Raw genomic sequence first — 19672 nt, 5'->3', positions numbered from 1 at the left:
TTTAAATGTATAATTTAAAAAAAATTTATATTTAATGCATTGTTAATATATAAATTTTATATATTATCAGTAAATCAAATAATATTACCTTATTAATGAAATAACATGATCTAATTTCTCTCATTAATAAATTAGTATCACTGATTTATTAACCGTATATAAAATTTATATATTAATCGAATATCAAATATAAATTTAAAAATTCTAAAATTTTTACGAAAAAGTATATAATTAAATATTAAAAAAATATATATCTGATAAATTTTTGTCTTTGGGTTTTAGCCATGGCTAAATAAAATCCAAAGAAACAATGTGAATTAGTTTCCTTCTTTTGCTGAGTGATTTTACCATCAAATGCAAACATTACAAGTTACAAGTAGAAGTGACATTTGGTTAGGTTGATCTTGACTTTAGATTTTGATCATTTTTATTTTGAAATTGTCTTGTATTCAAGTCATATTTTGCTGGTTTTGGGATACAATTTACTTGGTAATGTGCAGTTATGGTTGAATTGATGAGGTTCATGTTATTTTCAAGCCAGATCATTAATTGAATATGAATAAATTTTATTATATTTATTATTTATTCATTTAATTAACAAATTAAAAGTATTGTTCATGATAATTTGTTAAATTTAATAAATAAACATAAATAAATATAAATCGAGCATATTTATGAATTACTAGTCGAATGTTTTATTCAATTATATTAAATGAATTAAATATAAATTATGAGATTAGTTCAGTAAAATTAATTATTGTAGAAGTAAAATTGAGTATTATAACAGTGAGATCAAAGTCAATGGTTAGATAAATACTTAGATGTAAAAACAACAGTAACGATGAGATTAAATGTAATAAGAATAAAAATTAATTATTAAAGATATTAAATTAAATATGTATATAATAAATTTATAATATTATATTTGATATTTTTAAATTAATAAATTATTAGAAATATTAAAATATTTTATATTAAATAATAATTTTATTCATAAAAAAAGAAAAATAATTAAAATGAATACAATAAAAATTATTTAATTATTAATTAGTTTATTATATAATTATAAAATCTTATTTATTTATATTAAATTAATAAAATTACTTAAAAAATTTTAAATAAAAAAATAAATGAAAAAAAGTAAAGTGATAAGGATATTTTTGACTTTACATTATAATTTTAGAGATAACAAAAAAGAAAATATAATTATTTTTTAAAAAATAACTGCTACGATGGGGTTAAAAATTTTTCACTGGACCCTTACAAATCCAATCCAATTTTTTTCTTTTAATGTGTTGAAAACATCTCAGCTGCATTGAAATTTTTTAATAGAAAAGCTTCAATAATATTAACTAAAATTAGGAGATTTATATTATTTTTTACTCAATTCAATCACATTCCTAATGTCTTTCAAATTGGGAAACAAAAGTGTACCTGAATTTACTTTCAAATTGTTGGTTGGAAAAAATTTACTTTCAAATTTATGTATTATGATTTATAGCATGAATTTCACTATGACTCTATATAATTTTTTGGTAAATTGCACAAATGATCCTTAATATTTTAAGTACTTTCATTTTTTTTTTGTAATTTATAAGTTTTTTAACTTAATATTCAAATTATTTAATTTCAATTATAGTACTTCTAATAAATTGATCAATTTTAAAATTAACAGAACAAATATATAAAAATTGAGATCACATACCCATAAAAAATATACATATATGTCCACATAGTTGATTTTTTCTCTCACACCAAATTCTTAACCTAATAAAAAATTTATTTTATTTATTTTATTTTTATGATTTATGAGCATGAATTTCACTATGACTCTATATAATTTTTTGGTAAATTGCACAAATGATCCTTAATATTTTAAGTACTTTCATTTTTTTTTTGTAATTTATAAGTTTTTTAACTTAATATTTAAATTATTTAATTACGAGTATAGTACTTCTAATAAATTGATCAATTTTAAAATTAACAGAACAAATATATAAAAATTGAGATCACATACCCATAAAAAATATACATATATGTCCACATAGTTGATTTTTTTTCTCACACCAAATTCTTAACCTAATAAAAAATTTATTTTATTTTTTTATTTTTACTACGTATTGATCTAAAATTAAAAAAAAAAATCTTAATTTATCAAAAATCCAAACAACCAGATATAAAATTATAGACAAAGCTCAAAGGAATATCAGATCTTAACCCTAAAAATGTCCAATTAACCTAAAAATCGAAAGGCCCGAACCTTCAATTCAGTCAGTCATGAGGTAAATTTGATTGAAAGTAACTCAAAAGCTTCCAATTTTCTCCCATAAAAAATTCTTCTCTTTTTTTTTTTTTTCATTAATTAAGATTAAAGAGAAGAAGAGATTATTTTTCTCTCTATCCCTTAGTCTTGGTGGGAAAGCAGGCATCCTCCGCCCTCTTCAAATTGAAAATCCAAAAAGCTTTAAGAGGGAAAAGGAGGAAAAGAAGAAGCTTTTGATAGCTTAAAGAAGAAAAAGAAGAAGAAAAGGACATAGAATTGGAGCCCAAAGTGAAGCCATTGAGTTAACAAGTGAAAGCAGCATCTCGAGAGTCACCCTCACAGAAAGCCTCTCACGTGCTCGACACCAACCTCAGGACTCATTGGTGCACTGCTGCCAATTATAAGGAATGGATCTTGCTTGAGCTTGATGTAAGTAAACGTTTATAGCTTTTTTTTTATTATTTGTATTTATATGTGGAAAATATCTCTGGGTTTTTGTTTTGTATCCATTTATGTTCATTTATTGTTTTTTTTTCAAGGCTTTTGCGTTTTGTCTGTTTTTTTTTTTTGGTATTTGAATGAAAGTTTTATAGAATCCTTGTTTTCAACATGCATAGGAATCCTGTTATAGTGTCGTAAACATGCATGTTTCGGACATTGATTCTTATTCTTGTTGAGACGAGGAAAGATTGAAGGATTCAAGCAAGAAGTACAATTCTGACATTACATAACAGACAAGGCATACCAGGTGCAATTGTACCATTTCCCTGTAAAATGAAGAAGGGAAGGAATCAAATTATCACAGGCAGCACTGAATCCTGAGTTGTTCCAATTTATGTTGTACTTTTGTACCTCAATGTTGAATATATGAAATGTTGTTGTAGCTTATGCACCAATGACTATACATAAATATGAATGATATCAGTCGGATCGAGATAAATTTTTTTATTTTAAATTTAATTTAATTTAATTTGATTTTTTTAATTTTTATCATATCCAAATTTGATTCAATTTAACATTATATAAAATTATATTCAATTTGATGATTCAAAATTAATATAATATTATTTTTTTAATATCAATAAAAAATTAAATATATTTAATTAATTAAAAAATAAATTTTTTATATATATATCGAATCAATTAAAATTGAATTTACCTAAAATCTGATATCAACCCGACTTCGATTATTTTTTTCATTTGACCCAATTTGATACCCGATTAAAAAACATAATGATAAAAGATCAGATCAAATCAAAATCCGTCATATACAAATCAAAATGCATGCCCTATATATAAATGTATCAAAAGGGGAAATAGCATTCAACATTACTGTGTAAATTAGACCATTGTTCCTTTTATCTCATCTTTCAGAAATTTTCACTGCCTTGGTGAAGGACTCTCACTTCAGCCATTTGACTCTGTTGGAATTAGAGTAGCGTCTTTTGATCAGGCAAGGATGGGCTCAGTGCATTGCTGCAACATGAACTTAACAGACTTCAAAGTTGAAACCAGTATTGCTTTTCCTTCTCTTGAATTGACAGGTTAATCATCCTTGAATAAAATAGTTTTATTGAAGCTTGAGACTTCAGAGGAAGAGCTCACTCGAAGTAAGATTTATGTATTGTTCAGCCATAACTGAAACAATTGGCAATAATCATATTTATTCTGAATATTTATATTTATTTATTTCGCATAAATAAAATAAAAAAATTATCATATTATATATTTTTTTATTTTTATCAAATTTATATTGTTTAATTAAAATTTTTAATCGTAGCATTTTTTATTTTTTATTACGTTGAGATGTTTAAATTATTATATTTTTTCTTGATTTAAATAAAAAAGAAAAATGAAAAAGGACGCTGCTCTATGAGTATCGCCCAGGTCCTGTTTCCTGACCTGCGTTTTACATCCTGAAGCTTCACTTCAAGACTCCTGTCCTCTTCTCATCGTCAGATTCAGATCCCCCTTATCCTTATCAAAGGTATGTAATTATGCAATTTTTTATTATTATTTTGGGCTTTTCTTTCCATTCAGCCAACAAGATCGATCAAACCCAAGTACCCAACTCTTTCAAATGTTAAAACAGTGACAATAATTTCTCCCAAAAAAACCCAGACCATCTGTTTGGCTTCCGAGGAAATGAAAGGAAACTAATAGTAAAAAGGGAAAATAGAAATGTGGGCTGAAAGGATAAAAAGTATTGTACAATTTTTTGAAGCAAAGGAATGTGTGATATTTCTTTTGATTTATGGTGTGGAAATCAGTAATAGAAAGCATTTGCTTATTACAGTTAAGCCATGGCAACAGTTAGAAATCTGAAAATCAAGACATCGACTTGCAAACGAATTGTTAAAGAGCTGCACTCTTATGAGAAAGAAGTTGAGAGGGAAGCTGCGAAAACAGCTGACATGAAGGACAAAGGAGCTGACCATTATGACCTCAAGCAACAGGTATTACTGTTATCTATTGCTGCTTTTCTAAGGGTTGTTGTTTCTTATTTGGGATGGTAGAACTTATTGCTTCAGAGGTGTAAGTTGTTGAGAAAACCCATTTTATTTTTCATTTGTGGTATCAATTCACCTGGTAAATTGAGTATGTGCAATTTGGAGCTACCGCATATAAATTGTTCTCTATACATATAAACTTTTATCTGCTTGGACAGGAAAATGTGCTGGCTGAATCAAGGATGATGATCCCTGATTGTCGCAAGCGGCTAGAGGCTTCTTTGGCTGACCTTAAAGGAACTTTGGTATTGTACATTAATAGTATTTGGTGAAGTTATTGTCTAACTGAATTCACTGTCAATGAGCTGTGGTTTGATTCTTTTCCATTGTTTATTCTACAAGAGCCCCATAGATAACCGCAATCAGTTTTTAATATATTGATGAATGACTTGGTCCTGACTGAATTTTATTTAAAAGTTAGGGATGGAGACTTATATTCAATATCATTTTCCCTTTGGTACAAAGATGCCGCAGCCTGGTGATAGAGAAAGGGGTTGTAGATGTAGAGATTTGAACTCCAAACCTGTTTGATGCCACCTCTTAACCTTAGGTGACTGAATGAACCAACTGAGTTAAAGCTTGAGGTTCATATTCAATATCATTTCATTAGTTCTGTTTCAGTATTGGAGTTTGTATTGCACCAAAGCTGGATGGTCCAGCTATCAATCTGCTGCACTAATCGATTGTTGAATTATATGTTGCCATGGCATATGCAAACAGATTTTAGTTCTTAGGGAAATATGACCCAATAGCTGTTGTTTAGGGGTTGTCTCAAACCCTCTCTCCTAGAAAAGTGCATTCCTTGGTGATAGCAGATATAGATCATGGATGTAGTTGAGAAAGGTAGGCCCATATGCACACTGCCTATAACTGAATTTGTAGCTACCTTTCGGGTGCTAGAATGATAATTAGAGCTCAAGCTGCTCTTATTTATTGATTACTGACTTCCAAATACTACAAACTAACTTGGAAAAAAGGTGGAAGAGTTCTGTTGTCACCTCTCTTTTAGTGTCCATGGTTCTTTATTATGGCTTTTGGATTATAATCTTTGCTGTTGTATTCTGTTGCTTTTGGATTAATTTGCTATCCAGGTACCTTTATATATCTGATTGAAGATCAATTAACTAAATGAAGTTTGATGAACTACATATTCAATTTCAGGCTGAGTTGGAGGAAGCAAATGAGAAGGAAGGCCCAGAATTCGAAGATGCTCACAGCACCATAACTGAAGTCGAAAAGTTGTTTGAGACAACAGAGGCGGCTGAGTTATAGCTTCTGTTAGCGGTTGCAAATCAAAAAAATTGGCATAGATGGTTATAAGTTTGTACTGTTTCTATTTCTGGCAACAATCTGGTCAGGGGTTATGGAATGCTGGTAGACGTCTTTTGAACTTGGTATCTTGTCTGCTATGTTCTGAAATAGATTCTGCAAATATCATGCCAATTGCCAATTAATTTTGTTATCGTGAGTGCTTATCGTCTGGTTTTTTTACATTTTGTGGAAAACCAAATCTATGGTGAAAAAAATGGGAATTCATGCTTATTTGTATGAGGTAAGTGGTGATGATATTAAAATACTGCCACTTTACTGGAGATTAACCAAAAACTCAGAAGCTAGAATTCCCACTGGCACCTTTGAAAAAGAGGCATTCTGCTTTGGCTCAAGTTATTACTAAAATTTTAAATCGATATACTTTTTTTTTAAATTATTTTATATAATTTTCATGTGGTTGTTAAAATTGTCAGATTTCCTATATTCTCTAGTTTATCCATTAAGTCTTTCAAACCCAAACTCCTTCAAACTTATTTTAGAATCCAAATGAGATAGTAAGTTGACCATTCCAAAGAGCATGCCATGTTGAGTTATCATGGCCACTTAGAACGATAAAACAAAAAACAAACTTCCCTACTCATTAACACGTCATTTTTGGAGTTCATCAAAATAAAGATTTTGCTCCATATCATGTGTTCCATTTGTGAAGTTCTGTTTAATGAGCTAACTTGATGGAAATTGACGCATGCATTTGGTAAAATTGTCTCAGCCACCTGATCTATGGCCCAGGTCATTAGTGTTTTTTCACACAAATGGTTCCAAATGTAACCAGTGGAAGCCCCGAGGTCTACTACTTTTTAACCAAATGACAGCCAGTAACCACCATGACACCAATGACAGCCAAAGATGCAGACTAGAGTTTGATTAGGTCTTAAGCTGACAATTTACCAATCATCCTAAGGAAACCCTATCAGATTTCAGAACAAAAAAACAGAATAATCTCACCAGCTGTATAATGCCCCAGCTTGAAGACTGGATAGATAGGTGTCATTTGGGCTGTACTGACACCATAAATGAGTTGAACAATTTTTGAACATTGGTAAACCAGAAGATCCTGTACATAATGCCAAATGATACAGAAATCAACACAAATATAGAGCCATTCTTTGATCATGGGAATAAATAACCTTAATTATTATTTTTTTTATAAAGAATGGCGGGACCCTCTCCTTAACTTTCTACGGAAAGGCTTGCATGCTTCAATGCTGAGGTCAACGGCTGCTGCAAGTGCCATGAAGATGGCAGCATCCTCCACACATGTCACATGTCGCATGGCCAGTTGCACTAATGGTTTGCTGCTCTTACCTTCCCCTTGGACTCTGCAGCTCATTACAAAGCCACCAGCAATTGGACTTAATGCTGAAAAGTCTCCACTGCTTTGTGGACTTGGTATAGGAGTTGGTGCCTGCCGCATTTGTCGGTCAGTGTCGATGAAAAACTCCCCACCCTTTTCAGCACTAATAAGTATCTCAGACATGAGAACCTCTGCTCCATCCTGGGCTTCAGACAACAGATGAAATCGGCAGCATACAGAGTCCCTGATGCCACGCTCACGCCAAACTTCAAGCTTTCCCCAAGGCAACCAGCTCTCTGGCCTGAAAACATCTGGACGAACAATCAACCAAGAACCTGGGTTGGACCTGGCAACCCAATCACAACCTGTTGATGGCACAAAGGGAGTGGTTATGAAGGCTGCTGCAACAGCTGATCCAGAGAGATCGTGTATCTTCACCTTCCATCCTTTCCTCTCTCTCCTCTCTGTCTCTATGTCTAAACTGTCAGCAGAAGCTGACCAGTAAGTGCTTAATGGGTCAACCAGTGCTACTCTGCCATTTCAAAACAACCAAGAAATGTTTCATTAACAATAAGCAAATGGCTAGAAAATAACAAAGAAATGTTTGAGATCCATGACCCTAAAAAGTCACTAATCCCCCTCCCCCCCCACACACAAAAAAAAGAAAAAGAAAAGAAAAAATCCTCAATAGCAAAGGAAATAGTCCAAAGGTCAAAGACAATACTACCTATCAAGAAATAATTTCCATGCAAAATTTCTAGCTAGAGTTTTTGGAGTTTTTTATATATATCTTAAATTGCTATTACTATAAGCAGGTTGGTCTCGTTTCCAATTTTATTAATTTTACCTGAATATAGTTTCCAAGAGGCGTCCAGATATATTTTAAAACAAACTGTCCCTTTTCAAAATTTATCTTCAAAAATGGAAGACAGATGAAACAATTTAGAGTTTTGCATCACCTGTCTCGACTGAATTTGCAACTGAAAATTGGCTGTTTGATGGAACGTTGAAGCTGTACTATCTGAGGACTCAGCATGGTCACATCTTCAAACTGGAAAATGTATCTTGGATCAGGATCTAGTTTTACTCTCAAATGAAGTTCTGCTCCTGGTTTTCCAGCCTCATGCTTGTTTTTGCCGATCCCAGTCCATCCATTGAACAGAATCACTGGCTTTCCTTCACCCCATTCAGGACCAACCTCCAACTTGAATGTCCCAATCTGCTGTCTCTTGACTCCAACACCCCAATGTGTCCCCTTCCTCCCCGTGAAGACAGTGATCTCCAGATAAGCATGGGGGTTATAGAAACAGCCAGGTGTCAGCAAAGCCTTCAAATCAGAGTCTTCTAGATAAAAACTAGAGGCAATGCTGTTAATATCAGGTGTAGCTTCAGGTGAGGATACTAAGGGAATTGATGTTGTTTGCACAGGGAAACCTCGGAGTCGTATTTCACATGAACAAGAAGAAGTGAATGCATTAATACCAGCTTTTGAAGAATTCAGGGCAGATCCAGGAATCCTCAGACCCAGTGAGCCTATTGACAACCTGATGAAAGCCTGAGGATCCATTATTGTCACAAATATTTTCCCATTGTATAAAAAGCTTTAAGCTATGACAACTCAACAACCCTGTCATTTCAGCACGCAAGTTAAGATTAGATCACAGAAACAAACTCAGAAGCATGTTGTAGCAAAATTATTGCCTCGCTATCTGATCTGCGCATGTTGATAACTTTAATTAAGATCAATTTAATTAAATATAAAAGGTGACAAGATGACATCTAGGCAGTGCCATAAAGTAGCCTAAGCAAGAAATTTTTGGTTGGAGTCAGTCAAGTAATTACAACAGCTTAGTAAGCTTGGTTGTTGTTTTCTAGGAAACATACACCATCTTATGCATTATCATATCAGGTGTAAGGACCATATCATCCGTGTTATCTACCTTTACCCGATATTTTGAAAGAGAAAAAACAAAAAGCTCCAGTACTAATGAAGATTTAAAAGAGGACCTTCTTATTTCTTCCACATAATCAATACCTGATCAAATCTACTTGCTTGTGGCAAGGAAAAAAAACAACTAGTAGGATTTATTGATGCAATGCAATCAAATATTTCAAAGTTATTTATTAAGACACCCAATGTAAAGGTCCCAAACTAAAAAACTTCCAATGTCCGGCCCTAAGGAACAGTCAGAAGATCTTGCCAAGTTCCAAAGCTTGATATTTTATTCCGACATTATATACTAGAAACTCAAAAGCTAAATCATTCTCAGTTTTTTCAGTGGCAATATATGAACATCTGTTTCTTGCCAGAAATATTCCAGGCCATGATCAATATGATATAACAGTTATGCGACAAATGTGGATCTTATCATAAATATAGGTTGATCAGTTCTACTGTCTGTCTTTTTGCTTTAGAAAAATTATGCAAAAATTCAACAGAAGAAATGAAACCCCAGGTTCTCCCAGCAATTAATGTAAATGTCTATACAGGATTAAGCAAAATCATATTGGGGCTTGTTTCCAAGGTCAGCAAAAATAGCCTCTTAAAGGGAATTTCCAACACCTATATGTTTCTAATTACTTTTGTGCTTATTCTCTATAGTTCAAACTTTGCAGTGAATTCAAAGATGCTTCAAATAGAACAATAAACTCGGTGAAAAATAACAAAAAACCAACCAGTTCATAGAAGACTAAGAAACTGGAAACAGGGTGAATCCTCGAGTTCAAATATATCAAAAAACTCTGGCAATGCAAACTAAAGTTTTGTCTTCTATGTGACATAGAAAATAGCAGCAAAAGATTGAAATAGTTGAAATCATCAACATAAGTAAATTCTACAGATTTGCCACTTCTTTCAGAAGGAAATCTTGTGTTTTGGTTTCTGTAAATAAGATTCGTAAAGATCCTAGAAAGACTGGACACCTCATTTTCTACACAGCCATAAGAAATTTACATGCCTAGAAACAGTCAAGAAAGGAAGCAAGCCATCTATGATCAATTTTCCAAACTAACTTTTTATTTCTCATTTATGCTCATGAAATTGATCATATATATATTTATTTATTCATTTGTTAAAAAAAGCCTTCAGTTTCTTTACTAAAATTTCATTATCCACTTAACAATGTGATCTGGCTTCGGTTATCCTTCTGGATCCTTCAAGTTTCTCCCAAAACAGCAAATTGACCTCACAAAAACCAGAAGTTACCATGATTAAACTCCCGTGAGAAAGACTATAGTTTATTAAAATCTCAAATTAAAAGCAAGAAATATTTTGCTTAGAATTCCAAATTCTTCTCTTTTAGCACACTTTTCCATTGACCAACCCAAAAAAAATGCCTTCTAACTGAACTCATAAGGAAAAACCCGCCAAGAATTCCAACTTAAAAAGGAAATTCCACATAGAATTTCAACTTGGAACGGAAAATCCACATTGAATTTCAACAAATATTTGTTGGTTACTTGCAAACCAAACAAAAAATTGAAACAAAACTAAAAAAAAAGCTAAAATTCTACACCCAACCAACCAACAAAAATCAAGTCACCTAAAACAACCCACACACAAAAAAAGGCCAAATTTATATTAATGAGTTAATTAGATGCACAACAAAAAGGAAAATTTTAAAATTAAAACAAAAATAAAAGAAACCCACCTTTGAATGAAGCTTTTTCTTCATACAAAAGCTGAAGGAAACAAATTTCCCAGACAGGAAAACATCAAAACATCATTTCCCCAGAGTCCAAAAATCCTTTCCCCTTCTGTTTTTTACCCCCAAAAATTCTTTTTTTTCCTCCCCCAACAAAAGCAAAAGCTTTTTAAAGAATGTGAACAATAATTGGGTGCTGAAGGGAGAGGAAGAAGAACAAGGTGTACAAAAGTCTTTGAAAAGGCTTCAAGGCAATCTAGATTTACACGTAAGACTCTTTCACAGATCACGAGGATGCTCCTTTTTTTTTCTTTTCATTTATAAATCTCTTTGTCTTTGTTTTGTTTTCTTTTGGTTTTTTTCTTGTCGTGTAAATATTGTAATTATATCAAAATTTTATTTATTTATTTTTGCAGAATTTGTCACGAAATAGATGGAGAAAGCAAAGAATTTGTCTTTTTCATTATTAGTAGAATAAAAAAATAGTATTAAAAATGAAAAAAAAATTGAGGAGAGAGAAGACGTGAATACAGCTGTAATCAACACCAGGGTTTTGTTAAGATGCAAATAAAAGAAGGGATCGCTTTCGCGCACATCCGTTTACTTCATCCTCCAAACTGTTTTATTTATTTATTTATTTATTAATAATAACTTAAAATTTTTATAAAATATAAACACGAATTATTCATATATTTATATTATATAAAGTATTAAATTTTATATATTTATATTAAATTTTATATAATTTATATTGACATAAAAATTTAAATATAATTTTTTATTTTATTAAATTTATTATAATTAATATTATAATTTAAATAATATTATTTTATTATTTTATTTTTTATCATATATATATTATGTTATCATAATATCCATCTCCCTCTTTTATCAAATAACTTCTCTTATTTTAATCTTTATTAGATTTGATAATTTTAAATATTATATAATTATATAATATAAAAATAAAAATAATATGATTTAAAATTTAAATTTTTTTTAATATTTGATATATCATTTAAATTATAATATATTAATTTTTATATTTTGTATATATTTAATACAAAATAAATAAATTATTGTATCTAATTTTTAACTTGGCATAAGTTATACAGTCAAGCGGCTTCCTCACTCCAACGTCGCATTCCACCAAGCTGTCAGCCGCTGCAGATGGCTTCCTATTAAGAGAAGTGGACGAAGAAGGGAATATGAGTAGGTACGATGATTTATTAATTTATTAGTTTTTTTAATCAGTATAATGTACGTGATTTTTTATTAAAATTTTCATAATTTTAAATTTATTTTTAATTATTGATTTAATATATAATTATATATTTATAAATATTAAGTTATAATTAAATGATAATTTATATATAATATATTATAAATGATATTATTTATATAAAAAAGTTTAAATTTTTGTAAATTTTAAAGAATTATAAAAATATTTAAAAAATTTTTTTTTTCAGTTTATTTATTAAATATTAAAAATTTTGTTATTATTTTTTTCTTATTTGATAAAAAATCAAAAATTAATATTTAAATAACTAAGATTAATAATTATTTTTTTCATAATGTTGATTGGGCTAGAGAGAGATTCACGTGGCTGGTGCTCATCTGACAGGTCCATCCCTGGCAAGATGATTTTGCATGAATTCTTTGCAAACATTTTTGCAACTGCTTTATAGCCATCTCTTGAGGCAGTGTTATGGAAGCCAGCTGTCAGTTCAGAAGGGTGTGCTCGGGATTTGCGCCATGACTACATCAGTGGGATTTTCCTATAAACATTCACTGCAGTATCACTGAATTGAAAAGGCGAAAAAGAGGAGATGATTTTCATGATATATAAGTTAGTTTGAGTATCTAAAAAAAAAGAAGTCATTATAAAAATTTTTTTATGATTCATCATGATCTTTGAAGAAGCTATTTGAATTAGGTGACTGATCATAAGTAAATACATAATGTGGACCATTTAACCCCCATAATGAATTTCAAATTGCTTCAATATGTTGTTTAATAAGATTAAGCATGTATGCCACTTTTGGTAAGCTTACGGTGAGAGGTATAACAGAGCTCACCATCTGGTCCCAGACCCATTGAGATTCTTTGAAAAACCACAACATAGAAGTCATTAGCATTAGTACACCAAAAAAGAGTCTAAGACATTGTTTTATTTGATCAAGTTATTTGAAAGTAAAACCTCTTACCGTGATTATAAAACCAATGAAATTTGAAAATACAGACTCAAAGCTCTCACAAAAATCCTAGTAAACTTGAATTGGAGTCTTTCCATTAAGAATAGCAAAATCATTAGTCACTTGATCAATGCAGACTTAAATTGAAATGTGTTGTTGTGGTCATCTTTGACTAGCCGGTTGTTATGCAACTTTATCTCTCATTAATTACTGCACTTGTAGCTACTTGACTTCAAGGGACTGAAGGCTAAGGTGTTGCTGATGTTTTGTTTGGTGACTATGGGTTAATGGAATAATCTTTCTAACATTTTTATTATCAAAGATTTTAGATTTGAAATTTTTATGCTGGTTTATTTTGTGATCTACATCGATTGCATATTAGATTGAGTATGTATTTTATAAGTTTAATGTCTATTGATAGGATTTTTATAGTGATAATGGCTTTTACATGTACCAACAAACTTATGATTGTATACCATACGGGACATATTTTATTCTCAATCCACCTTTTCCTGCTATAAGACAAATGGTCAACTACATGCATTAGAGACATTTAACAAAGCAAATGAGACTTTTTATTTTTTACAACAATTCTTCAAGGGAAATAATTTTAAGGAAATAAAGAGATTTGGAGTTTCGAAAAGGAGTTATCTTAAATGAGTTTTGAAAAAAACAGAGAGAAAACGAGAAGCTTAAAGAAACATACACGCCATTGAAAAGCTTCAATTGAAGAATACTTAGAGAGGTTTATGGGTTTAAAGGATGAAGAAAAAATGATGTTTCCAAAAAAAATTACTTAAATTACGTAAATTACTTTATATTTGGATTTGGTTTTAAATTATTTAAAAATTAGTTTTAAATTGAGATGAGGTGATATAGGGATAACAATTTCATTAAAATTTAAATTGATTTTTTATTTATAATTTAAAATTTTAGATAATTCAATAATTTTTGAAATATATCTTTTTGATAAATAATTTAAAATTAATAAATATCTTATGCGTCATTTTAAAAAGAAATTTTAAAAATTTTCTTACGTGTAAAAAAATAAAATTATTCACCTAAACGTCCATGTCAGCAAATTTTATCAGGTAACTATGTGTGTTGTAATATAATATACGTATGATTTCATGTAAAATATTAAAATTTATATATTTATATTATATTTTATATAAAAGTTATGTGTCATATTAGTATAAAAATATATAATATATTTTTTAATTTTATTAAATATATATAATAATTATTAAAATTTTAAATTATATTATAGTTATATTTTTATTTATATCATATTTATATTATATTATTATATGGTATTTTATATTATCACTTCTGGTAGGTGGCTGTTATTTATTTATTTATTTTTAAGCCTTGGCCATGTGCTTTTCCCTGGTATTGAATTGCCCAATTTAAAAGGTGTGGCCGAAGAGAAGACCATAGTCATTTGGAATTCAAGGTTGCAAAACTTTTAGAAAGCCTTTTCTCACTATTCTGAAGAACATGTTTCGCGGACATGCAAGTCTTTGCTGACCGGGGAATCAGATTCTACAGCTCCAATCTCATAATTTTCCTAAAGAATTGATCGCCAATAAAGCCATTAGGTTTTAAAAATAATAACTTAATATTTTTTTTTTTTTAGTTTAAGAGGGTAAACTTCCGTACAAGAGAGAAGAGAGATGATAGAGTTAGAACTCAAACCCACATGTCTTTTTTAAAGCCTCTTGATCATTAAACCAAAAGACGAAAGACAATTCAATATCGATCATATTAAAATGGAATAAAATGAAATTATTAAAAAAATAGATTATAATTGGGACAAGCATAAACTCATTTCAATACGTCCTATTGCCATTTGTAGTAGTTAGTTTGAAATTGGAAATTAGAATTTTTATTTATTGGCTAAAGGAAAATAAAATCTCCAAATTATAATTAAAAAAATCTAAATTATTGTTTTTTTTATTAATCAATCAATTTTTTAATATTTATTTGAATAAGATTAAATTCATATTTAGGTAAAAAAATTATCATCGTTAATTTTTTTTACCAACTAAAATAAAGAAAAAATTTTATTTGATACCGATAAAATAATTAAAATTTGTCATATGTTGTAATTAATATATATAAAAATTAAAAAAAAACATTTTATATTTTTTTTCATTTTCCCTTTTTAAAATCCCTTTAAGGTTAAATTGATTATAATTTATGGATTGATTAATTAAAGCTTTACACATGACTAGATTTCATTCATTTAAAATTTCAATTGAATTAAAATAAAGAAAAAAAAAAGAAGTTTATGCCTTAAAGTTGGACATCTATAACATTTAATCCAACAAGAATAATGATTCAATGAAACAACCTTAAATATAATTTAAAAAAAAAAAGATCTTACAAAATTGACATTGATCAATAAACTTGCTAAACCCTATTAATTAATTAATTAAGTAAAGCAATTGCCTTAAAATCAATTAATATTCATAATTACCTAACATGATTCCTAAGATTGCTACAAACAAACAATCCATAAAACTTATAAAAAATAATTATTTCAATTATATTAATCACCTAACCACAAAACTCTTTTATGCTTAGATTTGACTCATTTTAGGTACATTTAATTTGATGAGAAAATACAAAAAGAATAGGAAATATGGGTTTTATTTTTATTATTGTGTAAAAAAATTATAATAAAAATATCAAATAATTTTTTCGAGTACACATGTTTGAATTTATTATTCAAATCAAATCAAGTCTTAATTAGAAAAATAAATTATTATATTTATTATATTTTACTATCAAAATTAATAAAATAATATATATGTTTTAGAATATAACTAAATTTTTTTAAAAATAATTTAAAAATAAAATATGTGATAATTTTTTAATCATGCTTATGAAATTAAAAATTCTCGTATTAATGCACAAAAATTAATTCTTAAAAAGTGAAATTATGTAATTTTATTAAGTTTGCAAAAACATCTTATCAGAAAAAGTTTGAAAAGAATAAATTAGAGAATAATGAAAACCTAAATAGAGCAAACGAATATGTTTTTTTTTTTTTTTTTATATAAAGGGACAAAATAAAATTTGTGTTTTTGATGAGAAAGAAACAAGCATGAAGCGTGGGATGGGAAAAGCACCACTTTGTGTTGTCTCTTAAAGGAGAAAAAAAAAAAGTGCCCAAAGTAAGGAAAAAAAGTGACTTTGGCGGCTTAGAATCATATTGAAAATTTTAAAATACGATACGAGATACTATAAATAAAAAATATAATTTATAATTTTAGTAAAAATTATAAATATATTTAATAAAATAAAAAATATATTTTTTATTTTCATATCGATTCGAATTGTAATAAATAATTTTTATATAAAATATGATATAAATACATGAATTATTAGTATTTTATATGATACAAATATAAAATTGTCAGATCTAATTTTAAGGAAATGAAAATGGAAAATATGATTTTTAGAAAATTTTAACCCATCTTTGAATTTTATTTTAATACTTGTTCGACTGAAAAAAAAGTATGCATATAAATTTTTTTGAATTTATGATTTTCAAATGAAAATTTTAATAATATAGATTTAATGATTAACATTTAGTATTAACCTATAAACAATATTTTTATTAGATTTTTTTCGTACAAGTAATATTACAGTTTGAAAATAAAAATAATTTGTAAATATTAGAATTTGAATTTTAAATTTACTAAATGTTATTTTGTTGTTATATAAACAATTGAATTAAATCTTAAATTCATATATTTATCAATTTAAGTTTTTAATTTTTAAAATCTTTAAATCCATCTCTATTTCATTTAACCCATGAGAGATTTTTTTTATCACCATTTTAATAATAACAACTCAAACTTATAAATAATTTGATCCAAATCTGCCTTTTTTTTAATTTTTTTTCTAGTGGCTATTGAAAAAAAAGCAAGATACATAACATAGATTTAGGTTAGTTCTCCCTTACCGAGCACACCTTGCAAAAAACTTGAGATTTCTATATTTTTGTTGGAAAAATTGAAATGGCTAATTCAAAACAAAATGTATTATATATTTTATTTAAAATGGAAGCATATTACTTATAATTATTTTATTATAATTAATTAATTATAATTTAAAATTGTGTAAAATTAAATATGAAGTTCACATTTATAGATGATAGACTCTTATATAATTTTTTTTATTATAATTAAACAATTATAATATTATAATAATGGAATTATAAGTAAAATGAAATGCTCTCTCAATTGAAAGAAAAAAAAAACTAAATTGCATCACATGTGATGCAATCGTGATGCAATCGTGCAATAAGAACAGATGTAATAATTTTTTCGCCTGTTATTAAAGAAATCTTTATGTGAAAACAAAACATGTTCCTTAAAAATTTTCTCTCTCTCTCTCTCTCTCTCTCTCTCTCTCTCTCTATATATATATATATATATATATATTATTTTTCAATGCCCTAATTGAAGGTTGTAGGGAGGGTGAATCTCATACATAAATTACGTAAGTATACAGAAATGGCATTGTCAGCTAACATGTCGAAACCAAATCTTGCTTGAAATGTCAAAAAAAAAAAAAAAAAGAGTGAAAAATCAAGGGATATTGGACAGCACAAATTGCATGTGCAAGCATGAGAGAAATTGGGGCCCAAACCATTAAGCCACTCTCTCCGTAAGAACATGCAAAAGACTAGTAGTAGGTTGTTTGTTGTTGTTGATAATTGATAAAATAAAACCCTAGAATTTTAAAGAAATGGGGCCAATAACCAATGTTATCCATGAAAAACCCTAGCAATTCATGAAAAACCCAAACCATTAAACCACTCTCTCCATAAGAACATGCAAAAGACTCGTAATAGGTTGTTTGTTGTTGTTGATAATTGATAAAATAAAACCCTAGAATTTTAAAGAAATGGGGCCAATAAGCAATGTTATCCACGAAAAACCCTAGCAATTCATTTTACATTGAATTTTTTTTTTACTTTGATTTGGTTTTTTTTTTTTTTTTCATTTCTTGATTTTAAAGTTTCATCTTTAAAGAAATGAAATTCTTTTCTTGTACCAATAATTTGTATCTTCCAAAATTATAGCAGCTATTTTCTTTTATTTTATTAATCATCAAATTTTTAAGAATAAATAATATCACTTGCGGAAAAGATTTGAAAATAATCACATTTTTTGTGCAAATTAAAATGAAAATATCAATATGGATATTATGCAATCAAACTTCACAGTAAAATCCCGAAAAAAGATAATCTCATTAATTCTTTTATTATTACACAAGTGATATTATTTACTTTAATCTTATCATAATTATATGAATATAATTGGTTTAAATTAAAATTTAAAACATACACTATCACAAATTTATACAATTTTCAAATTAAATATCTCAAAAAATCAATAGAATCCAAATAATTTGAATTTCAAAATTCAACTCTTTAAAATAATAATAATAATAATAATAATCTCAGATACCCAAATATTTAATTAAAAAAATTAATACATTCATTTCATTTTTGTTAAATTTGAATTTTTGAAGAAAAAAAAACTAATAACCATGACTTTCTTTTTTTAATAATAATCATGCAAAATAAAAATAAAATAATAATGAAAAATAGTACTTCACTCTTTGCGTCACCCATGTGGCACTTCCTCCAAAACCTTGTTCGCTTGCCCAAGAAAAGAAATTTAATAAAATCATCATTTTCAAAGTGGATTGAGTGACAAAAGGAGAAATTGTGTATATTTGGATTAAAAAAATTATAATTTGTGGTTGGAGTTTTAAATTGAAAATCACAAGGTCATGTATTTTATTTTTTAGTAGATAGAAAGGCATAGCTTGATAATAGAAGAAATAATTTTAAATGTTAGGATTCCAATTTTTAATTTGTCAAATTTTTTTTTAAAATAATTATATTAATCAATTAAGTTAAATTATAAATTTATTATTATGAATTTTATTTATTTATAATTTATTTGAAAAATCAATTAAAAAACACGAAATGCATTGAAAGATGCATTTTATAATTAAATCTTTAATATCATATTTATAAAATAATAATAAATCTTGAATTGTAATTTTTTTATCAAACACAAACAAAATGATTTACAAATGAATTCCAAAACTATATCTTGACAAGAAAAAGAAATTACACAATGTGATTTATTTTAGTGATATATAGATTATAATTTATAAACAATTTATGTCCTATTTTTGCTACAATATTTATCTTAGGTTATATCAAGAAAATATTCATGTCTTATATTATATATTAAAGCTTCATTTATATAAATATTTAATTAAAAATGATTTTCGTTGCAAATCATATCATTTTTAGATTAAATTTTTAAAAATCTTCTATTAAAAAGACGTGATAGGAAAATATGAATTTTGTCCATCGATCATTCAAATAATTGAAA

At 27.9% G+C, this 19672-nt stretch overlaps 2 protein-coding genes and 1 pseudogene across 3 annotated transcripts; 1 reads left to right on the top strand and 2 right to left on the bottom strand.

Moving 5' to 3' along the window:
• The first annotated feature begins 4103 nt into the window (after positions 1-4103).
• LOC111296043 (tubulin-folding cofactor A-like) lies at positions 4104-6235 on the top strand. 2 transcript variants are annotated; one of them, XM_089769092.1, is made up of 4 exons: positions 4104-4217; positions 4560-4719; positions 4932-5018; positions 5935-6235. In XM_089769092.1, exons 2-4 carry the CDS (start codon positions 4567-4569, stop codon positions 6043-6045), a joined length of 351 nt encoding a protein of 116 aa, XP_089625218.1. In that variant the 5' UTR covers positions 4104-4217; positions 4560-4566; the 3' UTR covers positions 6046-6235. The 2 variants fall into 2 exon arrangements, with proteins under 2 accessions (XP_089625218.1, XP_022745790.2); XM_022890055.2 differs by having other exon boundaries at positions 4111-4250.
• An 819-nt stretch (positions 6236-7054) lies between these two features.
• LOC111296042 (uncharacterized) lies at positions 7055-11396 on the bottom strand. Its single transcript, XM_022890053.2, has 3 exons — positions 11050-11396; positions 8359-9026; positions 7055-7931 (listed from the first exon to the last, which is right to left on the bottom strand). The coding sequence occupies exons 2-3, from the start codon at positions 8964-8966 to the stop codon at positions 7250-7252; spliced, it is 1290 nt and encodes a 429-aa protein (XP_022745788.2). The 5' UTR covers positions 8967-9026; positions 11050-11396; the 3' UTR covers positions 7055-7249.
• A 1172-nt stretch (positions 11397-12568) lies between these two features.
• On the bottom strand, positions 12569-13726 carry LOC149515591 (inactive beta-amylase 9 pseudogene; annotated as a pseudogene).
• Positions 13727-19672: the final 5946 nt, after the last annotated feature.

This window comes from Durio zibethinus, chromosome 12, assembly GCF_047325235.1.
Source record: "Durio zibethinus cultivar Kanyao isolate XHJ-2024 chromosome 12, ASM4732523v1, whole genome shotgun sequence".
NCBI classification, from domain to species: Eukaryota; Viridiplantae; Streptophyta; class Magnoliopsida; order Malvales; family Malvaceae; genus Durio; species Durio zibethinus.
Note: the sequence above shows the minus strand (reverse complement) of the source record. Positions and strands in the feature narration are given on the sequence as shown.